General features: G+C 36.9%; 1 protein-coding gene, 1 long non-coding RNA gene and 1 pseudogene across 2 annotated transcripts; all 3 read left to right on the top strand.

Annotated features, from left to right (window-relative positions):
* The first annotated feature begins 647 nt into the window (after window positions 1-647).
* On the top strand, window positions 648-9,928 carry LOC126803517 (flavonoid 3'-monooxygenase CYP75B137-like; annotated as a pseudogene).
* LOC126802003 (uncharacterized) lies at window positions 2,700-3,611 on the top strand. The gene is made up of 3 exons (XR_007672892.1): window positions 2,700-2,819; window positions 2,910-3,001; window positions 3,150-3,611. It is a non-coding gene; the product is annotated as an uncharacterized LOC126802003 (long non-coding RNA).
* Window positions 9,929-16,905: 6,977 nt separating the features above from the next.
* On the top strand, window positions 16,906-19,964 carry LOC126801997 (uncharacterized). Its single transcript, XM_050529511.1, has 4 exons — window positions 16,906-17,063; window positions 17,191-17,317; window positions 17,424-17,496; window positions 19,546-19,964. The coding sequence occupies exons 1-4, from the start codon at window positions 17,036-17,038 to the stop codon at window positions 19,810-19,812; spliced, it is 495 nt and encodes a 164-aa protein (XP_050385468.1). The 5' UTR covers window positions 16,906-17,035; the 3' UTR covers window positions 19,813-19,964.
* The last annotated feature ends 5,812 nt before the right edge of the window (window positions 19,965-25,776 follow it).

Raw genomic sequence — 25,776 nt, 5'->3', positions numbered from 1 at the left:
GTACCCATATATTTTGATATTGGGTAGCAAGTGGTTATCCAATGTCGGCGGTGTACTACATGAGGGGTAACAGAGGTGCACCTGCGCTCATGAGTACTCGTATCATAAATGCATTTAGGTAAACAGAGGGATTGCCCAACTTCTCATGAGCATATATATTTTCACATTATTAGACAACCAGATGGGCCGTCTAATGAGTCATGAGTGCATTTATATTTGATGTTCGTGGATTTTTGTATATATTTTTGTGCGAGATGTATTTGTTGTTTTTACTCATACGAGCTGCAAAGCTTACCGGGTTTGTGTTTACAATCTCGGTGCACTTATTCGATGGTATATGGTATAATTCCGCAGGTGTGGATTAGCGGAAATTGACAGACCAGTCTGAGGACTCGAAGTTGTTTATTTCCATTTTGTGGTGAGGATTTTGTGTGGATTTTGTGAGGATTTATTTCATTTCCAATTGTTATAATGTCAAATTATAAATTTGGTTTGTAATAATTGGTTTGACTGAGTTGTATTTTGAACTCAGAAATGATCCGTTGTGACATTAAAATGATTTCGATTTATTGAGATTGTTTTAGAATTTTTCATGATTTCGAAATTTGAGTTTCACACTCTAAATTTTGGGGTCGTTACACTTTTGGATTCGGAAGAAACCGAACAACAACCCAACACCTCCATGGCCACTAGGACCTCGTGGAGTGCCACTACTAGGATACCTTCCATTTCTTGGTGCAAATCTTCACTCAGAATTCACAGACATGGCAAGGGTTTATGGCCCGATTTACAAATTCCGACTTGGTATCAAGTTGTGGATTGTGGTAAGCTCACATGAGCTTGTGAAACAAGTGGTTCGTGACCATGATACAACATTTGCAAACCGTGATCTTACAATTGCTGCTCTGATTGCCTCATGTGGAGCAACCGACATCGCGTTTGGATCCTATAGTTCAGATTGGAAGAAGCTTCGCAAGGTGTTCGTGAGTCAGATGCTAAGCAAAACCAATCTTGATAATTGTTATGCTATGAGAAAATGGGAGATGCACAAGTCGATCAGTCAGATTTATCATGAGAAAGTTGGAACTCCAACTGATGTGTCTCAGTTTGCATTCTCCACAGCAATAAACACAACCATGCGTATGCTTTGGGGTGCCACCCTACAAGGAGAGAAGGGAAATGACTTTGGGGAAGATTACATAAAAGAGGTCTAGAGAAATGATTGATCTAATTGCGAAACCAAACATTTCGGACTACTTTCATGCGCTTGCAAGGTTTAAGATACAAGGAATAGAGAGGCAGGCAAAGAGAGTGCAATCTGAGATTGACAAGATTCTAACTTTTGCCATAGAAGAAAAGATGAGGAAGCTCATGCCCTCAGCTGAAAAGTGCGGAAGTATAACAAAACAATAACAGGAAGGACTTTCTGCAGTTCCTCTTGGAGAACAATAACACTCATGCAGATGGTTCACAATCCCTTACACTGTAGCAAATCAAGGGCTTGCTCACGGTAACTTGTGGCTAACTCTTGAAATAGTGGTAATTAATCTCTATCGTGTTAAGTTTCATATTTTTAACTCTAATATATATTAACAGGATATTGTGGTGGGGGGAACTGACACACTGGCAACAATAGTGGAGTGGGTCTGATTGAGCTGATGCACCACCCAGAAGAAATGACAAGATTCAAGAAGAACTAGCGCAAACCGTGGGATTGAACAACATGGTTGAAGAGTTTCATTTGCCCAACTTACAACACTTGGATGCTATGATCAAGGAGACACTTCGCTTGCACCCGCTACTGCCCCTCCTAGTGCCCCGGCGGCCAAACCAATCTACCACCATTGGTGGCTACCACGTACCAAAAGATTATGTTATTTTTCTCAATACTTGGGCCATACAAAGAGATCCGAGTGTTTGGGATCACTACAAAAAGAGTGAGCAAATGCTACTTTTGTTTCATGAGGAGTTCAAGTGAGTATGGCACGAAATGATTATTTGTGGTACACTACCTCACGTGCAATACTAAACGTGAGTATCTCATTTGTATATGATTTTATCATGTTTGCTTGTGTTAGAAAACTGACACTGGCACTATTTTTAATTTCTTTTATACTTTGAATGTAAAAGATAATAAATATCTCTAATAAATTATTGGTATATTTTACTTTCTCTTTATTATTTTAGCCTTAGCTGGTGAGGCTCTCAAACACTTCCAAGTTCGCAGCTTTCTCGAGGACGAGGCTTTCTGGGTATGGAGGTAGACGTGAAGACGAGGCTTTCTGGGTGCTACTGGCTCCCTAAGGAGGCGCATATCTACTTATCGCCTTGTCGGTAACCTCTATTCATCTATATTTGATTTCGATTTGGTCCACATTATTCATTATCAGGGAACAGATTCAACCTTCTTTTCTGATTTGAATTTGAGTTCCTTTGTTTTGATACTGCCTTTTTAATTTTGGGATATCAATGGAGGAGTAGGCTAAGATGGTCGCTAAGATGTTAGGTCTTAGTTCATATTAACTGTTCAAGGTTGCAATTAGTCAGCCGAAAGTGCCACCGGGTATGTCGTATGTGCTCTCACTCATTCCCACATTTTCTGTGTTGTTGTTTCCACAGCGCAGTAATTTGACATTGTGTGATTGATTTTTTTGGTAATGGGAATTGTGAATATGGTTAGGTGTAGATCCCAAGTCAATTGTATGCAAGTTTTAAGGCCGGGCAGTGTACTAAGGGATTCAAGTGCAAGTTATCTCATGATTTGAATGTCCAGAGGAATGGTGAAATGATTGACATTTACAGTGATACGTGCGACGATGGTGAGAGAACTAGCTGACTTGCCTTGTTTATTATTTGATACATTTATATCAGTTGTGTGTGTGTAATTCTGCTTGAACTTTCTGTGTCAGAAACCATGGAGGAGTGGGATCAAGAGATGTTGGAGAAGGTTGTGGAGTCAAAGAAGAATGAGTGTAATAATCAGAACAAGCCCACTGAAATTGTACATCCTTTCCCTTTCTGTAGCATATAAATGTATGTGAAACAGGAGTGGGGATGTTTTTTTGTATGTCAATTAGTTCCCATGTCAACTAATTTTAGTGCCCAGTTTCATCATTCTCACAGATTTGACATGATATTCTTCTGTGCAGTCTTATGTTAAGGGAAAGAGGTAAGAGACAAATGAAATAGGCATATCTTAGTGCTAAATCAAAGGTTCGAGATGGCTAGGTTATAGAGGAGACAAATGGATTTGGGTTGGTTTTGGCAATGATGATCAATGGTGAAAAGATGGTGTTAGCTAATATGGGAGACTACATAGCAATCATTTGAAGAGAGGGTTTGTCTCATGAAATAGGCAGTAGACACAAGTAATCATCCAAAAGGAGTTGGCCTAATAGATTCTCTAAAGGTATGAATTTATATGATTATGGTGGCTTACTGGCTTAAGTGCACATAGTTTGTAGAGAGTTCACATTTTAATATGTTATACACGCAATGCAGCAAGTAATCATTGCTATATGTTAATTAGTTGTTTGGTAAGACCTATATGTCTACCTAGTTGGAAACTTTTGCTGTTTTGATTTATTATTTATAATAATAGGTGTCATTTGATTCTCTCTACATGTGTATGATAGAAAGTTCTTTCAATTTATGTTGGTTAATGAACAAGGTCCTGAGTTGTTATGACTTTGTATCTTACTGATTATGATTTAAAGATATTAATTAGCACTATAGTTAAATCACTCTAGAATATCAATATATTCATAATTTTGGTGCAGCTATTGCAGCTGCATTTTACCAATATTGTGACTGGTTGGTTGTTTTTTATGTTGCACATGTAGGCTAGAGATCACCTATTTTCAGTTAAAGGGGTGAAAGGTGTCCTGCATCTATTTGGTTCTCATCTTTGTAATGTCTTGTCTTATGGTAATCTATGCAATCACATTATATACTTTAGATTCTGTATTCTTGACTTTGGAGGTCAAGTTCTTTACAACTTACTCTACCATGGAATATGTCAAGGGCAGTGTTTTCATCTATGATCCATTTTACTTTGCTACCTTGTATGCATGTTGAGTGAGAATCATGAGATGGTCTTGCTATATATTTGATTATGTTGTGGCGGATTTGATTACAGGTTATTTTATATGTTAAAATTGACACGATCCGCCCCAAAATGAACGCTACTTTCAAGACAGATCGTGCGGGGACCACTATCAAAGGAGATTTACCAAAATTTTGGCATAGTCTCCCCTGAAAGTAGTCGACCATACCTGCACGAAAACGACACTTCTAATATCTCAAAACCACCCTGACACATGGAGCCATCTGCTCCGCATAATTTCACATTCTCCTCAAACACAAATCACAAATATATCAACAATAAAAATTATCAACCTATAACATTCATAAAGACGTCCATTACGCTATGAGACGTTAGGACACAAATCTCGATCGATCCCTGGAGCTTTCCGCTCCTCTTACCACAACCTCCCACTCACGTTACGAACACCAAAGTCGTTATTTAACGTAATATATAATTCCCGAATAATTACTAAAATCCCAGAACTATTTAATCAATTTAGGGGATTTCCCAATCTCGAATAATCATTCTGCAAGTATAAAAATAAACTAGCCCCGCTAGTAAAACTAATAACTCATAAATAAAACTGGACTAGCCCCGCTAGTCAAATTAATACTATCCGATCATTCTAGAGACCGACTAACCCCGCAAGTCTACATAAATAATTATTAATAGCTAGAAGCTAACTAGCCCCGCTAGTCGCAACAATATAACAATATCGTACCATAGGCCCCCCGGCCAAAAATATATATATACCTATCAAATCTCAAGTTTTCAATACCGTCACGTCACGTTCACGGAGAGGGTATTGAAACATCCTATCCTAGCCGGCTATATATCCTCGCCTCAGGCGGCATCGCCCTCCAGGCGGAAAATGATATCATGTAACCTCGCCCCTCGGGCGGCATCGCCCTCCCGGCGAAAAAGTGATATCCCGTAACCTCGCCCCTCGTGTGGCATCGCCCTCCCGGCGGAAAAGTGATATCCCGTAACCTCGCCCCTCGGGCGGCATCGCCCTCCCGGCGGAAAAGTGATATCACGTAACCTCGCCCCTCGGGCGGCATCGCCCTCAGGCGGAAAAGTGCTATCGAGTAACCTCACCCCTCGGGCGGCATCGCCCTCCAGGCGGAATAATGATATCACATAACCTCGCCCCCTCGGGCGGCATCGCCTCTCAGGCGGAAAAGTAGATCAGTATGCTAACATAGTCACAAAATAAATATTATTCATATCCGTTGATCATGCCTCCTTTTTGATGTTGCTAAGGAGAGGATACCGGATAGAATGGAATATGATTCCGTTGATCGTACCTCCTTTATAGGATTAAATGAGAGGATACCGGAATAAGATAGAAAATCATTCTTATCCGTTGATCGTGCCCCCTTTAACTTAACAAGTTAGAGGAGAGGATACCGGATAAGAATAATTAGAACGAGTACGGTTCCCAACCGTATATATAAATCTCAATATGAATATAACAAATCCCGAGAACCCCGTTCCCGGATAAAAATCCACACTTTTCGATTAAATCAAATAAGGCGTTATAAATATATATATCTCATATATATATATCCAAGTCAACCAAATATCATCGCAAAGCAATTAAATCATATAACGCCCGGAATCACATAAATAATTATTCATGCATGCATATATTTAAATTAACGTCCACTCGTAGACAGAAACCTAGCATCAAAATTAGATACTTACAAACGTAAACCGATATTTAATCTAAAATAATTGTGGCTGCACCTAAACCTTGTTTGGGCTGCCTACGTACCCTTTTTCGAGGGATCAAGCCATTCGTAATTCCCCTCTAATATTTAACTAAAATTACTAAGGACACCCAACACACCGAATTCACCAAAACTCTCCTTTCGGCATTTCTAAGCCCATGCACCCTTGCACAAATAATATCGTAAACCTTACCCAACAAACACACATCAACACAACCATCATCCTAATCATCATACACCAAATATACCACAATGACAACAATCACATTTATCCTTTTATACGGTAATCTACATTACCAACAACATACAACGACTAACTACATCGATTAACATGTCGATAAGTTCGCATCGACGAATGCTACACAAAGGGGTAACCTACTGCCCCAAAAAGGTAACCGCCGCACGCGCTGCCACAGTGGCTGCGCGTGGGCCCCACGCGCCACCCCTCACCAACCACTCCAAAACCACTCGACTTCAACATGAAAGTTATAGATCACAAGAAACCAAACCTTTTTCATGACGGCGTCGGAGCCCAGATCGGCCGGGAAGTGGCCGGAAAACGCAGAAGAAGATCGGAATAGTGCACCGATTTCAAGATCACGATCCAGCCCGATTCGTCGCCCAACTTCGACTGAATTATGCCCAGAATGGAGGATCACATCGATTCGTAGCAATCCCGAGCTCCGGAGTCGCCGGAAAACAGCCGCACGGCGGCGTTGACTTCTGCAGAAACTAGCAACGGTGCAGCACCGTGTATGTTGGTCGGCGAGACGTGAGACCGGTACAGATCGACTGGAAATGGCGAGAGGGAGCTAACGGGACTGGTGGCGTCCCGATCCGTGGCCGGACGACGGAGATCGCAGCCGGAGAAGAAAATTGGATTTTCGGCCATGAACAGTGGCGCGAAACCGATTTTTGAATCTTTTTTTTTTAACTTAACCCCCTATTTATTCTAAATTCCATAAATGCCCAAATATGTTTTTGATTCATAACTTCTTCATACGAACTCCGATTTAGGCGTGCCGCGTGTCCACGAATTCGTATCGACGAGCTCTACGACTTTCATGAAGGAAGTTTTCCCGAAAAACTTACGCGTCACAAAGTCAACTTTTAAAGTCGTCACACGTAGTACGACTCTCGTTCCGAGGAAAAGATTAAATTATTCTTGCCACGAATCGTAAAAGATTTGGGTCGTAACAAAAATTACATCTATGTGTACTTGGTATCGTATTTAATTATATGAAAGTATAAATGGCATGGTTACTCTTGGCCGGAACTGAATTCAGTTTGTGTTTCCGTTGTTGATTTTATCTTCACGTACCTAATGTGAGGATTATATTAAGCTAATGCAACCACTTGGAGGGTTTGTGCAAGTTTTTGTGTTACTTTGTCCAAAACCATGTACACACCTTAGCATGTTTGTTAATAAAATTTTATTAAGATTTCCATCTTATGGGGGGTAGTAAATGTAGGCAACTGGTAGAGTATGACGTTCATATGCAAAGCAGGTTAGTTGTCTTCTCAAATAACAAGTAAATTAAGTTCTCTGATGCTAATGTTTATACCCTATATACATTAATATTTTTTCTGGCACTTTGATTTTACTCATACTTATTTGTTATGTCAACTGTCATTGGTTCTCAGCACAAGTCTTCATAGTATTGGGTTTGATTTTGAGGTTAGTAATTCATTTATTTTTTGTTGGTAAAGATATTATATCACTTTACATTCATAGTTTTGTTATCATTTCATTCCAAACTGATTGGTTGGTATAGGTTAAGTCAATATCATCTCAGTGTGTGCATTGAACTATCAGGAGTTGTAGCTGCAACTGCAGATTGAGTAGGACTGGAAGTAAGAAGAAAGCTTGATGCAGTATAGTTAGTTTCTTTTTTTGATAGAAGTATAGTTAGTTTTAGCATTAAAACTAATGTGTAAACAAGTATCCGAGTATTGATGTATCATTGTAAAATCCTTACAGTTGTATTATACACTTTTTGCTATTTCAATAGAAATACATGGGTTTGTTGATGTATTTTGTGGAGATTGAAATGAAATAAATTAGTATTGTATTTTATATAGGATAAATTCCTCCTATGGTACCTGATGTTTGGCTACTTGGACAATTTGGTAGCTGATGTATGAAAACGGACAATTTGGTACCTAAAATTATCAAATTTAGGCCATTTTGATACTTATGTCAATTTTGATCATATTTTCAGGGTTATTTCCGTCATCCTATCTCTACTTTACTTCATTTTTTCATAATACCTCCAAATTGCCTCTAAATTATCACTAAAAATTTGATAACTCATCCACTTAGTATCTGTGATGAGTTACGCAAGGTTCAAAATATCGGTATCGGGGGATATATTGTTTTTTTTTTGAAACATGGAGATATCGGATATATTGGGGATATTGGAAAAATAATATTGTTCATCTTCCGAAATTATTTATTTATTTATTATTGAATTACATAGAAACAAATACAATTATTGATTTTATCTAGTACCCAAAAAAGGCTCTAGGTAGTCATTTTCATTTGTCACATTATCATTTGCTCGTTTATCACGTAGTCATAACTTCATATTGTAGTAGCAGTATACGAGTTTTTCCAACTTCATGATACTACGTTGTGGTCTTTTATTTTGGATTCCCTCAAGATCAAGGAGAGCACTCGTCACTGATATGGCTTGATTTTTAAGAGTTAAGACTTGAACTTTCACTATTTGTCTTGATATCTTTTACGAAAAATTAAAAATTAGCTGATTGAATGACTATTCTTCTAGTCTTATTTTTTATATCCCTCGAGGTGATTAATTAATCAAAAACTGCAAGTCAAGAAGAGTCTGAGACATCCTCAAGTTGAGTTAAATTTTTTAGATATTTCTCTAAAATATCGAAGATATATCGGATATATCGTAAATATCGGAGATGTTTTATGTTATCGGAGAAATATCGCAGATACGGGAAAAAATAAGATATTTACCCCTAAGATATATAATTTTTTTTAAATGGAGATACCGGAGTATATATCGAAAATATCGGGGAGATTTTGTACCTTGGATTTACGTATATAAGATTTCATAATGTAGCTATCAATCTAAATTAATTTTAATTATAAATAATTTAAAAATATATTTTAATAAAAAATTACAATTGCATAAAGGCAATTTATTTCATTTACAGAAAATAATTAGGATACAATAAGTTTTTAAGAAAAAAATGTATTTTCGATATATGCTAAATGGAGTAGATATATCAATTTAATTATCTCCAAAGAGAGGTAATTATAGGAAGAAATGAAGAAAAATGAGAATTTAATAAATTTAGGGCTAGAATGACGAAAATAACCTAAAAATATGATAAAAATTGATAGAGGTACAAAAATGGCTTACAAATGAGAACTTCAAGTACTAAATTGTCCGTTTTCATACATCAGATACCAAATTGTCCAAGTAGTCATACTTTAAGTTCCATAGGAGGAATTAACCCTTTTATATAATATACAATCAAAGTGTAATAAACAGTCAGTAAGGTTAAACAATCATATATTTTATGTCACGTAAAAGATGTATTCGTGGGTGTTAGAGGATGTAGACCCCACCATGTCCGCTATTGAAGTTGAGGCACGAAAGACGATTAAAATGTGGGTTTCTGAGCATTAGCCACGGCAATAACACCGACATTTCTGAAATATGTCGCTGCAACGTGGGTATTGGCAATGCCCACATTCTTCCTTAGGCATAGGGGTCAATGGGCACGAATGAAAAACGTGGGTATCATTAATATTTTTTGTAGTGGATGTCCCTTGGAATTTAGACCTCAAGGTTCCTAAGTCCAAGCAACAGCTTCGATTAGTGATTACCAGGGCAATAAATTTCAGTTTCTTCCATTTGGTTCAGGGAGAAGAATATGTGCGGGGCTTCCCTTAGCAGAGAGGATGTTAATCTATGTGATGGCTTCATTCTTGCATGCGTTCCACTGGAAATTGCCTGATGGGAAAAAGCTTGACCTTTCAGACAGATTTGGGATTGTGACTAAGAAAAAGTTTCCGCTAATTGCTGTACCAACAGCCAGGTTATCCAAGCTGGAGCTGTATACTTAGAAACATTTGCCTCAGTGCCCAATGTGAAGCATACAACATGCACTCCTATATATAGGTATTCACAGTACAACCGTTCCCTAATTCTTCATTATAGAGTGCTTTGCTACATATATGTAAGTATGTAACAATAAATGGAGAGAGTAGGGAAAATACGATTTGTGGTTTCTCTGGTTTTCATGGAGTGATATTCCCTGTGATTAGTTCATGTCTGTATTGTTTTTTCTCCTGTAAAAGGACTAAAGTACCAATTCCTTATACCAACGCTTCTAAGGGGAGCGGGGCAAGCAATAAAAAGCAGGCAGTGTCATTGAACCTATTCTATTCCGAAAGTTCCAAACATGGAATGTCGTTGACATTCTTCCCCTACTCGCTACAATTGCTTTAGTGCAAGCAGGTAAGGAGAGGAGATGCAATCTCCCCATCTGTGGATCAAGAAGGATCTGTAAACCTTTCTTCTTCAGTCCTAATAATAATAATATATAAGAAAAAAGATAGAAAAGAGAGACTTGGACAACGGTACACAAAAGGACTAACACTAACAGTTTGGTTTTAAGAAGGTCATATGCCAATACATAACAGTGTGCTCTCGCAGAAGACAAACATTATATCTAGTAGTTCCATAAAATGCAGCTGGTAGATTTATAGACACAATTGATTCCTCTCAAGTTATAGAAAAACAAAATGCATGTCAAGGTTCACAGAAGCCGTTTGCCATTCATCAATAAACTCTCGCCTGTTTCATTATTCTTTTTACATTGGTGGATATGTGTAACATCCCAAATTGTTTTGTTTTGCTGAATGCTCCTTAAGAGTTGAATATAAACGACACGTAAAGCATCAATAAGATGGCATTTCAGCAAATCCTAGAGGTTAAAACTTACGTGTGTAGATTGACTTGTAGCCTTCAAAAGACTTTCACCTTTCTCTTGTGAAGCTTCCACTTAATCCTCCACATTTCTGGATAATCAATCTGTGATAATTTGCATGGCATCTGATGGGTCAGTCTCTCCTTAATGGAGGTGAGAAATCATGTAGTGAATTATACATGAAGAAAGCACGAGGAACTATTCTTTTGGTGACCTATTAATTGAAGAAGCTATAGCTATAGCTATATAGTAGAGTGAAGTTGATTTTGTAGAAACTTGGAGCAGCTTTTGTTGAAGATAAGAAACAAAGCTACAACCTTAGGGTGGTGGTGGCTGAAATGTTTGACAAATGCATGGAGAAACATTAATGGTGCATACAAACATTGAAGCTTGAAATAAGGAAGAAGTTTGAATTCTCTTCCTTGTGCATGTCGTATTGGATTTGCATGGGAAATTCATGAAGACGTTTGCATATTTATGGCATGAGAAGTGGTACAATTGTTATACCATACCGGAGAGAACATCTTGTGTGTTATCAAGAGTGAGAGATAGAGAGAAAATTCCAAGTAGAGAGTTTTGTGTGTACAAAATAAAGTGAGTGTGAGAGTGTATGTATCCCTTCAAGTGATAGTCTTGAAGTAGTGTTTCTTTTGGTGTAACATTTCTTCGTATAGCGGAGGTTCTTTATTGTTGCTACCCGTGGACGTAGGCAATTTGCCGAACCACGTTAAATTTCAGTGCTCTCTATTATTTTTATTTTCCGCTTGTGGTTGTGAGTTATTTCGATTTTCATTCTACATTTCATTCTTTCGCATTTCACAACAGCATCGAGGTCCATGATTTGTTTCCTTGCACCATTGTCAGTCAATAAAAGATTGGTCAGATTATTTTTAGAAAAGTTGAAACGAAATTTCCAACTAACCATACCTAATTGAAAATTAGTTTTAATATGTGCCCCTTGGCCCCCTTCCAAAATCTGAAGAGAGATGAACACCTCAACCAGATAATTTATTCCATAAAGCAGATATAAATACAATCAGATGATGCGGCATTAGGTAAATCATTGCACACAAAAAAGACTTAAAAAAATCAAATCTTAAATGAAATCAAAGGAAACGTAAATAAGCACCTATGTTATAGGTTTCTCCATTGATATAAAAAAGGTCATAACTTCTGTTCCTTCTGAAGAAGAAGAAGAACAAGCAACATATCCTGAACCGCAGAAACAGGAAGGCAGCGTTCCTTCTCTAACAGCTCATTCTCTTCTTCAGATTGTCATTGGAAACCTAGAAATTGTCAAATCGAAAACATCAAAAGACAGAAAGCAAAGAACTGGAAGAGATGTACATTACAATTAAAGGGCATCAACACAAATAGGTCAACACTACTAAAGCAACCATCAGCTCGGTGCCATAATTTAATCGTTATAAATTTCAAAAAAGACACCACAGCATCAACCATTCTTTTTATTTTTTTCAAATGATAACAATTGAGAAAATATATGTAATAACCCGATTTTTCGGAACGATGTTTGAATTGTTTAATTTCTGTTAAGTTGTGAAACTCATTAAAATGAAATGTGGATTGCTTGCAAAAATTACGAAACTCGAACGGAAACGTTTCGGAACGTTTATTTAGAAAAACGTTACGTTTCCGCAACGTCTATATCAAGTTTTACTCCGTCGATCTTTTGTGAAAACTTTCTTCACGAAAGTCGTAGAGCTCGTCGATACGAGTGCGCGGACATGTGACATGTTCGAATCGGACGTCAGAGGTGAAAGTTATTAACGTCGGAAGTTAGTTTCCGATTTAGAAAGGGGTATAAAAGGAAAACTTATCAGTTTAGGGTTTCCAAAATTGGAAACCCCCTTCTCTCTCTCCAAGCCACGCCTCCCTCGAGCTCTCTCTCTTCTCTCGAGCTCTCTCTCCCTCCGAACGACCCCGTCGGTGATCTCGCCCTTCAGCCCTCCGTGGCTCGCACCGCCGAGCTCAGAAGGATCACGTGACCTTCCTCTCCAACCCCCGAGCTTGCGACGCGCTGGCTCGCCGCAGAGACCTCTCTCTCTCTCCCCGATCCTCCCTCTGCATTGCACTGCGATCTCCGCCTCCAAGCCGCCATGTCCCTCACCGCCGGTCCCTGGAGCACCGCGTGACCCTCCGCTGCAACCCTCAAGCTCGCTAAGCCTCGCACCCGCTCGCCACTGCTCGACGACGAATCAAAGCCCCCACCGTGCGATTTAGGTAAGGTTTGATGAAATTGATTGTTCTGTGCGATTGTGTGATGTTTTGGGAGTGATTGGGAAGATTGTGAATCGATTTGGAAGGATTTTAGAGGAGAATCGGAGGTGTAGAGGAGAATGGAGCACCGCCACCTTAGGCGGCGCGTGTGAGTGCGTGAGGAGGTCTGGAGGTGGCCTTGGGCCGTGCAAGGGCAGAGGAGAAGGAAATGGGGAGAAATGGGGTGGCGGTGGCGTGATACGCGACGTGTTTGGTTAACAGTAACTTATTATTGTTGTTTCGGCATTTAAAGGTTTACAAAACGTTTCTAAATTCTTTTCTTATATTTTCAAGGTGATCGATAAATCAAGGAAATGAATTATCTTCGGAAATTGTGGAATTACGCTCGAGTTGATAAGGTGAGTAAAATCTCACATATTTACGAATCTACCCTTGCGGTGATTTCAAAATTTTTACAAGAGTTTTAAATATTGAAATACGATATGTATATGATATAGTGGAATATATATATATTTGTATAAATGGTAAATAAGTACATATATATATATATAGGTTGCTATATTATATACTGTCATGAATTCATTGTGAATATGTTATTTCAATGACGAGAATTATATATGGAGCATGTGATTTAATTTGTACAATATGAGGTGTGATTATTGTACGAGGTTTTAACATGGTGTTTATTAAACGTTTTGTCTTCGGACGTGTTTATGAAATATGACATGTATATGATATAGCGGATTATATATATATATATTGTATAAATGGTAAATAGGTACATATATATATAGTTTGCTATATAATATACTGTTATGATTTTATCGTGATGATGTCATTTTGATGACGAGATTGTATATCGAGCATGTGATTTTGATTTGTACAATATGATGTGTGATTATTGTACATGATTTTAACATGGAGATTGTTAAAATGTTGATTTGTCTTCGGACTTGATTTTTGTACAATATGATGTGAGATTATTGTACGTGATTTTAACATGGAGATTGTTAAAATGTTGATTTGTCTTCGGACTTGATTTTTGTACAATATGATGTGAGATTATTGTACGTGATTTGGCAAGTCGGAACCTAGCCTTTGGCCGGGTGAAAGTTACGATACAGTTAGAGCTCTAGTCTGTCTACCGGAGTACTGCATGTGAGGTAACATGTGGTTATCGGCTCATGAGTACTCATATTTTTGGATGTTGGGTAGCAGGTGGTTGCCCAATATCGGCGGTGTACTACGTGAGGTGTAACAGATGTGTACCAGCGTTCATTAGTACCCGTATTATAAATGTATTTGGGTAACCAGAAGGGTTGCCTAATTTCTCATGAGCACTTCATTTCATATATTTTTGGGACAACCAAATGAGCCGTCCATTGACTCATGAGTGAATTTATATTTGTTGATTTGTGGATTTTCGTATATATTGATATGCGAGTTATATTTTCATTTTACTCACACGAGCTATAAGCTTACCGGGTTTGTGTTTACAATCCCGGTGCACCAATTCGATGGTGTAGGGGATAATTCCGCAGGTGTCGATTAGTGGAGATTGAGAGACGACTCCGGAGAGTCGAAGTTGTTCATTATCCTGCTTGTGGTGAGGATTCTAGTACGGATTTGTGTGTGAGAACTTGTGAGGTTTGATTTGTGAGTTTTGTGAGAGATTATGAGGATTATTACATTTCCATTTTATGTAATGTTGAATTATAAATTTGGTTTGTAATAATTGGTTGTCTGAGTTTTATTGTGAACTCAATAATGATCCGCTGTGCATTTAAAACGATTTCGATTCGTTGAGATTGTTTTGGTGTTCTTCGACTTTGGATTTTTGAGTTTTTAAGCTCGAAATTTTGGAGTCGTTACAATATAAATCCTTATCAGCATAAATGTATCAAGAAACTGGTACATAAAATCTCAAATGCCTGGACCTCAAATGTTTCCCACTTTGGTTTTTACTCAGTTGTTACTGATCAATGGAATGAGTCATGATAAAAAAAGTTTTATGCCTGAACGTACACAACTCATGATCACAAAAACACACAAACTCAGTTTGCACAGCTCTGATTAGAATATATTCCACTTTAGTTCCAGATGAATCTTACTAACTAAAACTGCAAAGCCCAAGATCCAATCAACCCCAGCAATCTTAAATATCAAGGCTTCGGAGAGTGAAGGTTTCACTTACTGTTTGAAGGGTGGGTCTGCAAATTAAAGATTGGCTGATCGGCCTACACCCACTTTTGTCTCCGGTGATCAACAATGAAGGTCTAGCCTTGCCCTCATGTGGTGGAGGGCTTAAGCCAACTTCAGTGCCTTGCTTTTGTTAGCTTCTTCTATTTTCCTTTGTGTATCTGGAATAGGCCCGGGACCTATTCCAAAATATTGCCCAGAATCGGAACCGGAATCGAAAAAAATAACGGTCCGGATTTAACACAATTTGTTTACAGAACCGGAATCGAATCGAATCGCAAATATCGGATCGATTTTTGAGTTTTTACGGTTTCAAAATTTTATTATAATATATATTTATCTCTAAGCCTTAAATAATAAGCATATAAAATACCAACTTCAAATACAAATACCAAACGTCAACAATCTCTTTAGTACAATTACCTAATGATCAACAATTAACATACTCAATTATTTCAAAAAGAATTGAGAGAGAGACTGTAAACCTAAGATAATTTAGATTTTAAGGAGTAATAAAATAATAGAGGAAGTCATGGCATAATGTAAGGCGAATATGATTTTTTTAATTTATATAATGATTAGTATGAGTCTAAGAAATATAGAAAAAAAAGTGATTAGGGATGCGGCAACGAAAGATGTTTCTTATATGAGTGTTTCTTATATAATTGTGAATATTCGGTTCTAACGGTTCTAAAATCATTTCAAAAATAGGAAACGGAATCGAATTGAATTGGTTGTTTCGGTGAGGTTCCTCTAAAGTTAGTAATTTATTTATTTTTGAATCAAATCGAATCGACTATTCCAGTGCGGTTATAACGGTTCTAAATGGTTCTAAAGTCCCAGACCTAATATGGAGTTCTGGACTTAGGTGACCTTATTCATAAAAAAGGTAAAAATGAAAAGGAAAGAAAAATAACAAAGAAGTCTTACCTGTAAAAATTACTGTGGTGTCCGATTTTACACTTTTTTATAGTTATAGTAAGTGCATGTTGAACCAAATTTACTAATACCGAGTTATGGTTGATGTAGATGTATAAATTATGAATATTTGAGATATAGTGAATTAGTAACTGCTTAATCAGGGCTCTAAGCATTCGCTTCACGGCGAATCTATAAGTGATTCAAGCAAATATCTTGCATTGACTGGTGTGCTAATTTGGGTGCAAAGTCATGCGCTTGTGTATCTAATGTGCCTCTCTTAATACCTACAAGATGGTCGGGTGTTTCTCCATTTTATTTCACTCAGAATTGTCAAGTGAGATTTCTACCTATCCGCGTTAAATGATTTCATCTTATTTTGACCCGTTTTCAAAGGATTTTACGTCCTCCAATCGACATTTTACGGTATAATTTCATCTGGATAAAAATTTTATTAATTTTTTAAACAGTTCTAAATATAACTACATACACACTCTGTTTTCCAATCAAATAAGCAACAAATTTGTTAAAAGGAGCATACTATGAGTTGAGTTCACCACCTCTTATGAAATTTATGCCACATGCTCAAGTGAAACAACAGATTTCAACCTCGGAAAAATCCAGAGGTAGCAAAATATTAAAAGAAAATAATTAACAGAGTTGAAAATGGCGGGCATGTATTGGCTATTATTCACGTGGCGAGTAGTCGGGTGGACGCTGTAACTGTCTCAACCGTAGCCTATCTTTCCCTTAGTCCCTACTCTACTCTCTCACTCCCAGACAAAGTCAAACACAAAATCCTCCGATATCCAAGATCACCTTCTTCTTCTTTGAAGCCACTCAAATCCCAGAACCCCTTTAGGTATCTCTCTCAGTCTTCTCAGCCATGGGACAAGTCCTCGACAGATTACAAGGTATATACCCACAAATTGTTTCATCTTTCTAAACTCTAAACGATCATATCATGAATGAAACTGTAAATTATATGCAATCGGATTATATTCAGTGTCTCATAGTTTCCCCTGATCATCGAGCGTGCAGGTAAGCAATGGAGGCGAGAGCAAATCAGGAAGATAACCGACAAGGTGTTTGATCATTTCAAGAACGAGACAGGAACTGCTACTTTGAGGTTCGAGGATGTCTACATCGGTGTTCTACTTGTTTACAAGTAAGGAGCTAATACTTAATTAATCTTCAGCTTTCTTATATAGATCATGCTGCTTTGCGATTCTATTGTTGTTGTTGTAGTTATGGTATGTTTCATTGTTTTGTAGTGATATAAACAAACGTTTGCCTGGCCCGCATTTCGATCCGCCCTCTAAGGATTCCATCAGACTTCTGATTCAGGTACTTGTTCGTGACCATTGTTTTTACCATATTGTTATTGCTGCTGACTTGAAAGGACTTGAATATGGAGGACCACTAAGAATCGTAGCAGTGTTGTTATGGATGTTTTGTGATTGGTCATGAACTCATGATACAGACTGATAATGTGTGATTCCTCAATGTTCAAAGAGTTGGGGATATGAATCATAGGATTAGGATATCTTATTAGACACAGATGCTGGTTTAAATCCAAATGTGCAGGAGATTTCATATAAACTCTTTAGACACCGAAACCGACTTCTATTCCTGTCTTATAGGGAACAGGTTGGTTTTGGTGGTTTTAAGGTTACTTACAGAGTTACAGTGTACTAATTAGTAATGGTTCTCAAGTACTACCACAGGTTACGGTGTCCTTGCTTCTCTATGAGTAATATTGATTCTTCAATTCCCTATTTCCTATATCAATGTCAGGGGCGTACCCTTTTTACCTGCAAATTAGCATTTACCGTCCTTTTGGTTGAGTATCCATCATATACTTTCTAACTTGACTATTAGACATCAGATTGGATTTGTGCTTTTTTATGTTCTTTTTCTTTTTTTAGGTTTACTGGATCTGCAGTGTGGTAATAGTCCCGTCGTATTACTATGGGTTTTCTATGGTTATAGCATCTCTATTGGGGTATTGATTGTTTAGGTTTTCCATCTTGAAGTCTGTTTCAGAAAGGATTATACACTTCCTTGTACATTCAACCTAACAAAGAACAACTACCGATATTTAATCCTCCAGAATCAAATCTATATAGCCTTCTTTCATTATCTTTTGATGCAGTTCTTGTCGATTGGTACAGGCCTTATAAATATCATTTTTCTCTCCTTTCATATAACTTTGTGTCGTTGCTTGTGTATTGGAGGTTAACTAAGGGTTAAATCAATTCCAACTTTTAGTATACCTACCAGTCTCAATTTCTAGGAAACCCCTTCTCGTGGCTGTTGTCATTTCAAACTAACGTCTAGCATCTTTCTGAAGAGTCCAAAATTGTACAAATTGTTGGAGATTTTTTGTTATTACTTTTTTCATGTCATTACTACTTTTGTTGTCATGTTTAGTAGATACCTTCTTTTGGCACTAGAAGAAATCTAGCTTGAAGAAAGAAAAGAAGATGTGGGTATTCATTTGCTGAAGCTAGTCTTTGAGTTTTCCATCAATTGTTAAGTCACATGCTAACATCGATACTTCAGGTCTTTGAGGTCCTTTTGGGAGGGGGTATGGGGTTGCGCAGCAGGTTGGAGTTATAGGCTCTTCATGTCGAATTGAACTAATAAAGAAAATTTGTTTATAAGAAGTAAATTCTTTCCATCTGGATTCATATCTGCATGATTCCTCATTATTGCATGGCTACTCCCCACATATGTTGGACTCTTTTACTGGAGTGCATAACCCAGTTAAATGTATGAAGTTTATAAAGAAGCTTATGTTCTTGAAAGCGCGACTAGGTGGACAGTTCCATGGCAGCATTAGGCTCTTCAAGACTGTCATATATATTATTGTAGAAGTAGGATATAACTCACATTTGTTTTTGAAAGGTATAACTCACATTTCATAAACTCTGTTAATGAATTATTTAGAGGATGGTTATAATGCCATTACTGAAGGCTTGTATAGTAATGGCTTTTCTTTCTGTTTTCCTTTGCCATTTGAATATATTAGTGATTGTATAACCTTGGTAACCATGATATCAGTGATTCCCGTTATCAGTTTTTAATCTTAAATACCTGGTCCTTTGAACTAGTGTCATTTAGAGTGAAGCCAGTCAAACCACCTGTAAGATTTTCCACTTGGTCTATAGGTCTACTTAAATGTATATGCATATGGATTCTGGAACTAGGAGGCAAACTGCTCAATTTCATTTCCAAATAATTCTGTTCATTCGTTTGTTCAAAAATTGAAAATTTATTTAGTAAGAAGAAAACTCAGTAATTTCCCTAACCAAATCTTAGTAGGCATGATGATTCTTGCTTTGAAGCCTTGTAAGAATTTTGTTAGCTAAAGCATGCGTTATTTATTTGCAGGAACATGACATCAATCTTGATGGAGAAATTGACCGGGAAGAGTTTGCCAAGTTGATCAAGCAGATTACTGCCGACGCTTTTTGTGTTGTCAGTCAGGGACTGATCGTCACATTAGTTGCTGCACCAACAATTGCCATGGCGACAAAGAAGGCTACTGAGGGTGTACCTCATGTTGGGAAGGTCGTGCAACGGGTACCCACTTCAGTTTATGCATCCCTTGTGACCCTTCTTGTTGTGTTGGTTCAGCATGCACGTCAGGAGTTCTAAAACCCCGTTATATCACCTTTTGGGAAAACTTCATATTAGAGTATATGGCGAAGAGTACATGAAATCAGTCTGATAGTTGTGGTTGACAGATATCTAAATTGAGATTGGTGCTTGAACTTAATACAATATAAATGGTGTTGATGTTTTGTCCTCTGGTTTGCAATTTGTAAATTACTTTGTTTAAATGAACAATTTCAAGAACATAATAAGGTCAATTGTAGAGAGAGAATGAAAACACAAAGAACAAAATATAACAAAAAATTTGACACATAAAGTCTCGCGTGATGAATAACACGTGCATCGTCACGCACAATTGTAGGGGCTCGAGGGGAATAGAAGCATTCCTCGGTTGAGGGTCTTAATGTATCATTATCGAAAATAATAACGATGGAAGGAGTCACGCCTCTGAACCCCACATCCGCACTATCGGATCTGAACTCGGCCAAGAAGCTGAAGCCGGATCTTTTGCCTGATGGTATGCTCTTGATTTTATTCTGTACGTTTGTTAGGCCCAACCTAGTAAATTATTGTGGGTAAGCTAGGCTTAATTTGATATCGAATATATATATTTCAAGGATATCGATTCGATTAGTTTCGTACGTTATTGTGTGTAAGGCTGTTTTTGTATGCAGCACCTGAATCGATTAGGGTTTGTATCGATTCCATTAGTACGGCTTTTTTTTCTTGGGTTTTAAAACTCTATTCCGTTTCTCCAGGGGGCGCTGATATGGACTACAAAAGAGTTAGAGAAGGATGATCCTGATTAAAAAACAAGATGCTCAAAGTTTTGAACCCAGCTCTTTGAGCAGCAGCAACCCAGATATTGTAGGTTACTATGTGCTCTTCACCATAGTAATTATGATTTAAGTCTGTGAATTCTTTGATCCTGGAGACCATACCTCTAGCTTAGCTTGCTTAGTTAGGAGGCTACTGGTTAAATATCAATTGTGCCTGCATGTGTTTCTGACTCAATTAATTTGATTTGCTCATTGTCTCGTGTTTCTTGTAATCCAGATACATTTCATTAATTATTATGAGTTTTGTATCATTTTTTTCTTGGTTATCATCCGATTCCACTGGGTCTGTTCTAATGCTTTTCCTTTTTCTTGGGTGCAAAGTTTGGAGAGGTGTTGAGTATGACATGTCGAAAGGAGAAGAATATGTAGGCTGTGGCGGACCAGTGGTCGGTGAGTCAGATCCTTTACCACCTGGATATGGAAGGACTTCTGTTTTCTAGACTGCCAAAACTAGAAAACAGAAGCGTACAAAAAGAATGTTCGTGATATGGCTGGGCCTAACTTCCCTATGGATGAGTACCACAAAACTAAAACTTATCATGATAGTGATGATGATGGTGAGACCAATCGGACAAAAGCCGTAGTAGTGTTCTCTCACTTCTCTGGAGTCTGGATGATCGATGATCAGGTCGTATTTATACTGTCTACGTCTACGGTACTTCTATGTGATAATTTAGTCTTATGTTTGTCAACCCAACGTACTCCTCTGTGGCTTTGTGTGTCTGTCGACTAGTTTGAAAACACTGGCTGTTTAATGAGGGGAATTCTGGAACAATATAGACTGCGTTTGACGCAATTTTGACTTATAAGAAAAGTTGATTTATACTTATTTTTAAAAATAAGTAAGTAATAAATTAACTAGCTGAGCGTTTGATAAACTGACTTATTATAAGTAATTGTCAAGGCAGAAGCAGTGTGTTAACTCAAACTGGCTTATGCTTTTCTTAATAGAATGTCATATTTGGATAGGAAATAATTTATTCTTTATTTTTTTAAATAGACTTGATGTCTTATTAATTTGCTTATATATTATAATTTAATCATTTCTTCCCCATTCAAACATTTTGATACATTTAAACAAGGATCTTACATTTATTCAAAAAAAAAAAAACAATCTTAGATAAGAACATTTTGACAAAATACTGGCCATTTTGACATAATCTTTGACACCATGGATTTTTATAGATTTTGCACAATATCGAAAAGCATAAAACTCAGGATATCCCATGAACTTTAGGTTAGCACTTAGCAGTTAGCACCACTTAAACCATACAAGTACACAAAACCTTATTAGGAAGTCACAGTCTGCACAATATAGTACTTGAAATGGTGAGCCAATAAGTCAAATTCTATACAATAAATCATGATCATCACTCATGAACCAAAGCAACAGAAATAAGGTTAGATATAGAGTACCCTTTCCATCTTAGTGAAATGTTCTATTATTTCCTTTAAACATATATACAGAACTATGGCCATATTGCACAAACATATTGGTTAACGTAAATAATTTGACCTTTAGCCTCAACATGTAACCCTTAGTTGCTTGGTTGTACAACTTCAAGACATGAGCGCGGAGAAAGAAGTCCTGCAAATTTCAAAGGGAAGAGTCAATTAACCTAACTCTCTTCTTCATCACAATTTTGTAATTTGTATATAGCAAGCACCCACTAATTTCATACAAAACATGCAAGACATTCAGTTCCATGATCTGTACATTACTAGACCTGATGATCTGGAAATTTGTTCATGTAAATTTTCAGACTTGTAGTACCTAATCTGATAGTACTCACATATTAGTCAAAGAAAACTACTTGGCTTAAATACAACTTTCACAATGGAAATCATAAAAGAAAGCAATCACGTTTACAAAAGCATCTCCACAACTATTTTTGGCTAAAGTCTCCTGACTCCAACCCATTAGTCATACACGTGTAATTTAACTAATTTAGCTTCATGTCAAATTTGACTCAAGCCACCAAATGAATAAAAAAAACTTATTCTTTCCTTGGTCGTCTCTCATCTCTCTATCTCCCTCGTCTTCATCTCAGACCAGAGAACTAGCTAGCCAGACCAGAAAATAAAATAAATCTCTTTTAGACCTACCCAGACCAGATCCGTCTTCCACTCTGAGAACTACTCTGACCAGACTCATTGAAACAAAAATAAACCCAAAATACTCAATCATGGAATTTTTCAAGATGAAGAAATTTCCTATATGCTTTTGCTCATCCTTCATCAATTTCCAAAAGGAACACTCTGCCAATTGAGCCACTTCAAGCTTTTGTTTCCCATTTATGTACTCAAATCACTTCCAAAGTTTGGGTTTTGAGTTTCAACAAAACACCCAAATCAAAACAATACAAGATGCAGATATTAAATTTTCATTTAGATTTGGGGATAAAGATTAACATCATAAACTTACCCAGCCATGGTGATGATCCAAAACCACTCACCCCTTGAACAATCATAGGCAGTATCTCTCAAATACCCAACATGATTTTCTATCGGTATTGATTTTAAGGAGTTGATAATGAAACCAGAAGAATAGATAGAGGAGAGATGCAAATCATATAACCGAAAAAGAAGAAGACGTATATCATTGAGATAGAGAAGAGAGAGAGAGTGGGGGTTGTTGTTTTCTTTTTAAATGAAATAATAATAATAATAATAATAATAATAATAATAATAATAATATAAAATTTTCAAATTTGACTTATCGATTGGAACAAACTTATGTTAAAAATGGCTCACCTCATATATCAAATTTTGAGTTAAGCAAAAAAATTTGGCTAGTTGATTGGAGATGCTCTAACAACAAAAAGAAATAGAAGTCTTCCACTATTGACACAAATAGCAAGCTCCTAACATCTAGGAGTTATATGACTAAGATAAACACAAGAAAAACTCAATAAAGTAACCCGGGAATTCACCACACTAAGCATGACTTTCCTAATAGACATAATATACACAGAATACCTATTAACCCCATAAACATAGAAACTCAGAAACATTCACACTTTGTTCAAGATTCAATCTTTCTAAACATTTCTACCTATCTTATTTCCTATAAAGAATGTCAAATCTTCTGCAGCTCATAGTCTCAAACCTATAATCAAATAGATATACTATCTAATAACCCGATAATAACCCAACAAAATTTATCGAACCCATATCAAAATACAAAATACCATTTGATAATTCAGGTTTTCACAATAGAGATATGAAAGCACCATCATGAAATAAAAATCACAAGTAATAATCATTACCCAACTCAAGGTTGGCCATCGGGAAGAGCAAAGATAGAGCCGCAGATGGAGAGGGAAAAAGTTGAGGGGGAAGCTTCATAAGCTTGGGGCTTTCTGGATAATCAGTGAGACACTGAATTTGAAGCTCTGGACTTTTTGGGTGGAGACACGATTTTTTAGGGACTTTTTGAGGGCTGAGAATTTGAAGCCCTGTGGTATTGGTGTTTCTGGCAGCTGATCCTCTTCGTTACTTGGTCAGTATCTTAGCTGTGACTCCTTGTGAGTAGTAGTCGAGCCAATGGCGGATCCAGAAATTATATTATGGGGGGACTTGAATTTTTTTTCATGACTGATAGTGATACAAAAAATATAGTGTTTGTTAAAAATTTAACTATAATATACTAAATATATACTTTATCGGTTTGAAAATAAAAATACATCCAACATTTCTATTAAATCATCGATTAGGAACATATATTTTTTTTTTGGAATTGAGCATAGAACTTAATCAAAATGAACACCAAAATAAGAAATTTATTTTTGTAAGGACTAAAAACACAAATGGAGTAAAATAAAAACATCTACATTATGAAGTAAATAGAAATTAGATCATAGATTTACATTTGAGGAGAATTGAATTTGGGTGAGCTTGGTGCTCAATAAAACAACAAATCAAAGTTGCAAGACTTGTAATATGTGGTAATATCATCCATCCTTAGCAATTTTTCTTGAAATTTTTGGGTGGACTTGAAACTTGCACCTAGATCCGCGCCTGAGTCGAGCTACTTCTAAATTAATATGTTACACACTAGCTTCGAACGGATATGAGATTTCAAAGTCGATAAGTTCTAGTGTTCACAAAATTTGAGCCCCCCACCGTGTCAAAACCTATGTAATCGTCCATGCATGTAGTTGCATGATTATGTCAAATCGTACGTATGTACGTAAGCATCCATGTCGTTTAGTCGGGAAATTTCTACTCTACGCGGTTGTATGTCACACAACATGAACAGTAGTGAACAATGCTTAACAGTATACATACACAATAAAAATAAACAATGATAAAAATGTGAAATCTAGATAGTTAAAATTTATTCTTACTCTATTATGAACTTAGATTTAATTTCCTAAGAACTAGCCTTGAACATGCCAATAATTTTTATCTAACGACCTTTTTGTCTAAATAATTACTTTCTTTTGGCGGAATCATTGCTGTCCTAGAAAACAATAAATTTGAGTTCAAATAATACAGAATAAACACATATGAAAAATGCAAATTACGTGAAAAAAAAAATCAAGCAAATTTAAATATTTTTTGCGACAGAGTTTTAGGGCACCAATAGAGTCTTATTTATTCAACATAAATACAAATACATAACTCAGAGTCTCCCTCTTAGGTAAACAGGCTGTTTACTTGCACATGACTAAAATTTAAATACAAACTTACTTATAGAAAAAGACACACCACACCAGATGAATATAGCAAAGGACACTTCACATAGTAGTAAACACACTCACAGTTCACACTATACTATATACTCACTATACTGGAACATTAATAGACTGGTTTTCCCTTCTTCCTGAAAAGCTCAAGTTCTTTTGATTTTTCTCTCTCTTCCCTCTTCCCAAAGAAGTTCGCCCTCCCTTTATAGCATTTCCCCTCTTGGCTTCAATCAAAACTTCCTTAAGAAAATGGACGACATACATCTTAACTTTGCTGACTTTTTAAAATAAAATTGATTTATTATGCATCGGCAAACTATTTCATAAAAGCATAAAGAGACATTTTTGAATATATCGGCAGCTCACGTTCCTTATTTGGATGCGTCGGCAACTCTTATTTTTCCATCATGTTCGTGACATTAGCTGCACAATCATAATCTCAAAGAATCTTGGCCTTCATGGTCGCTTTCTTGCTC

This window comes from Argentina anserina, chromosome 7 (genome assembly GCF_933775445.1).
Source record: "Argentina anserina chromosome 7, drPotAnse1.1, whole genome shotgun sequence".
NCBI lineage: Eukaryota > Viridiplantae > Streptophyta > Magnoliopsida > Rosales > Rosaceae > Argentina > Argentina anserina.
The sequence above is the reverse complement of the archived record's forward strand: the minus strand, read 5'-3'. Positions and strand labels throughout refer to the sequence as shown.

Coding starts and splice junctions, on each gene's coding strand:
- LOC126801997 (XM_050529511.1), top strand. CDS start 17,036: ATGGGACAAGTCCTCGACAGATTACAAG. Junction 17,064..17,190: donor AGTCCTCGACAGATTACAAG/GTATATACCCAC, acceptor TCGAGCGTGCAG/GTAAGCAATGGAGGCGAGAG. Junction 17,497..19,545: donor CCATCAGACTTCTGATTCAG/GTACTTGTTCGT, acceptor ATTTATTTGCAG/GAACATGACATCAATCTTGA.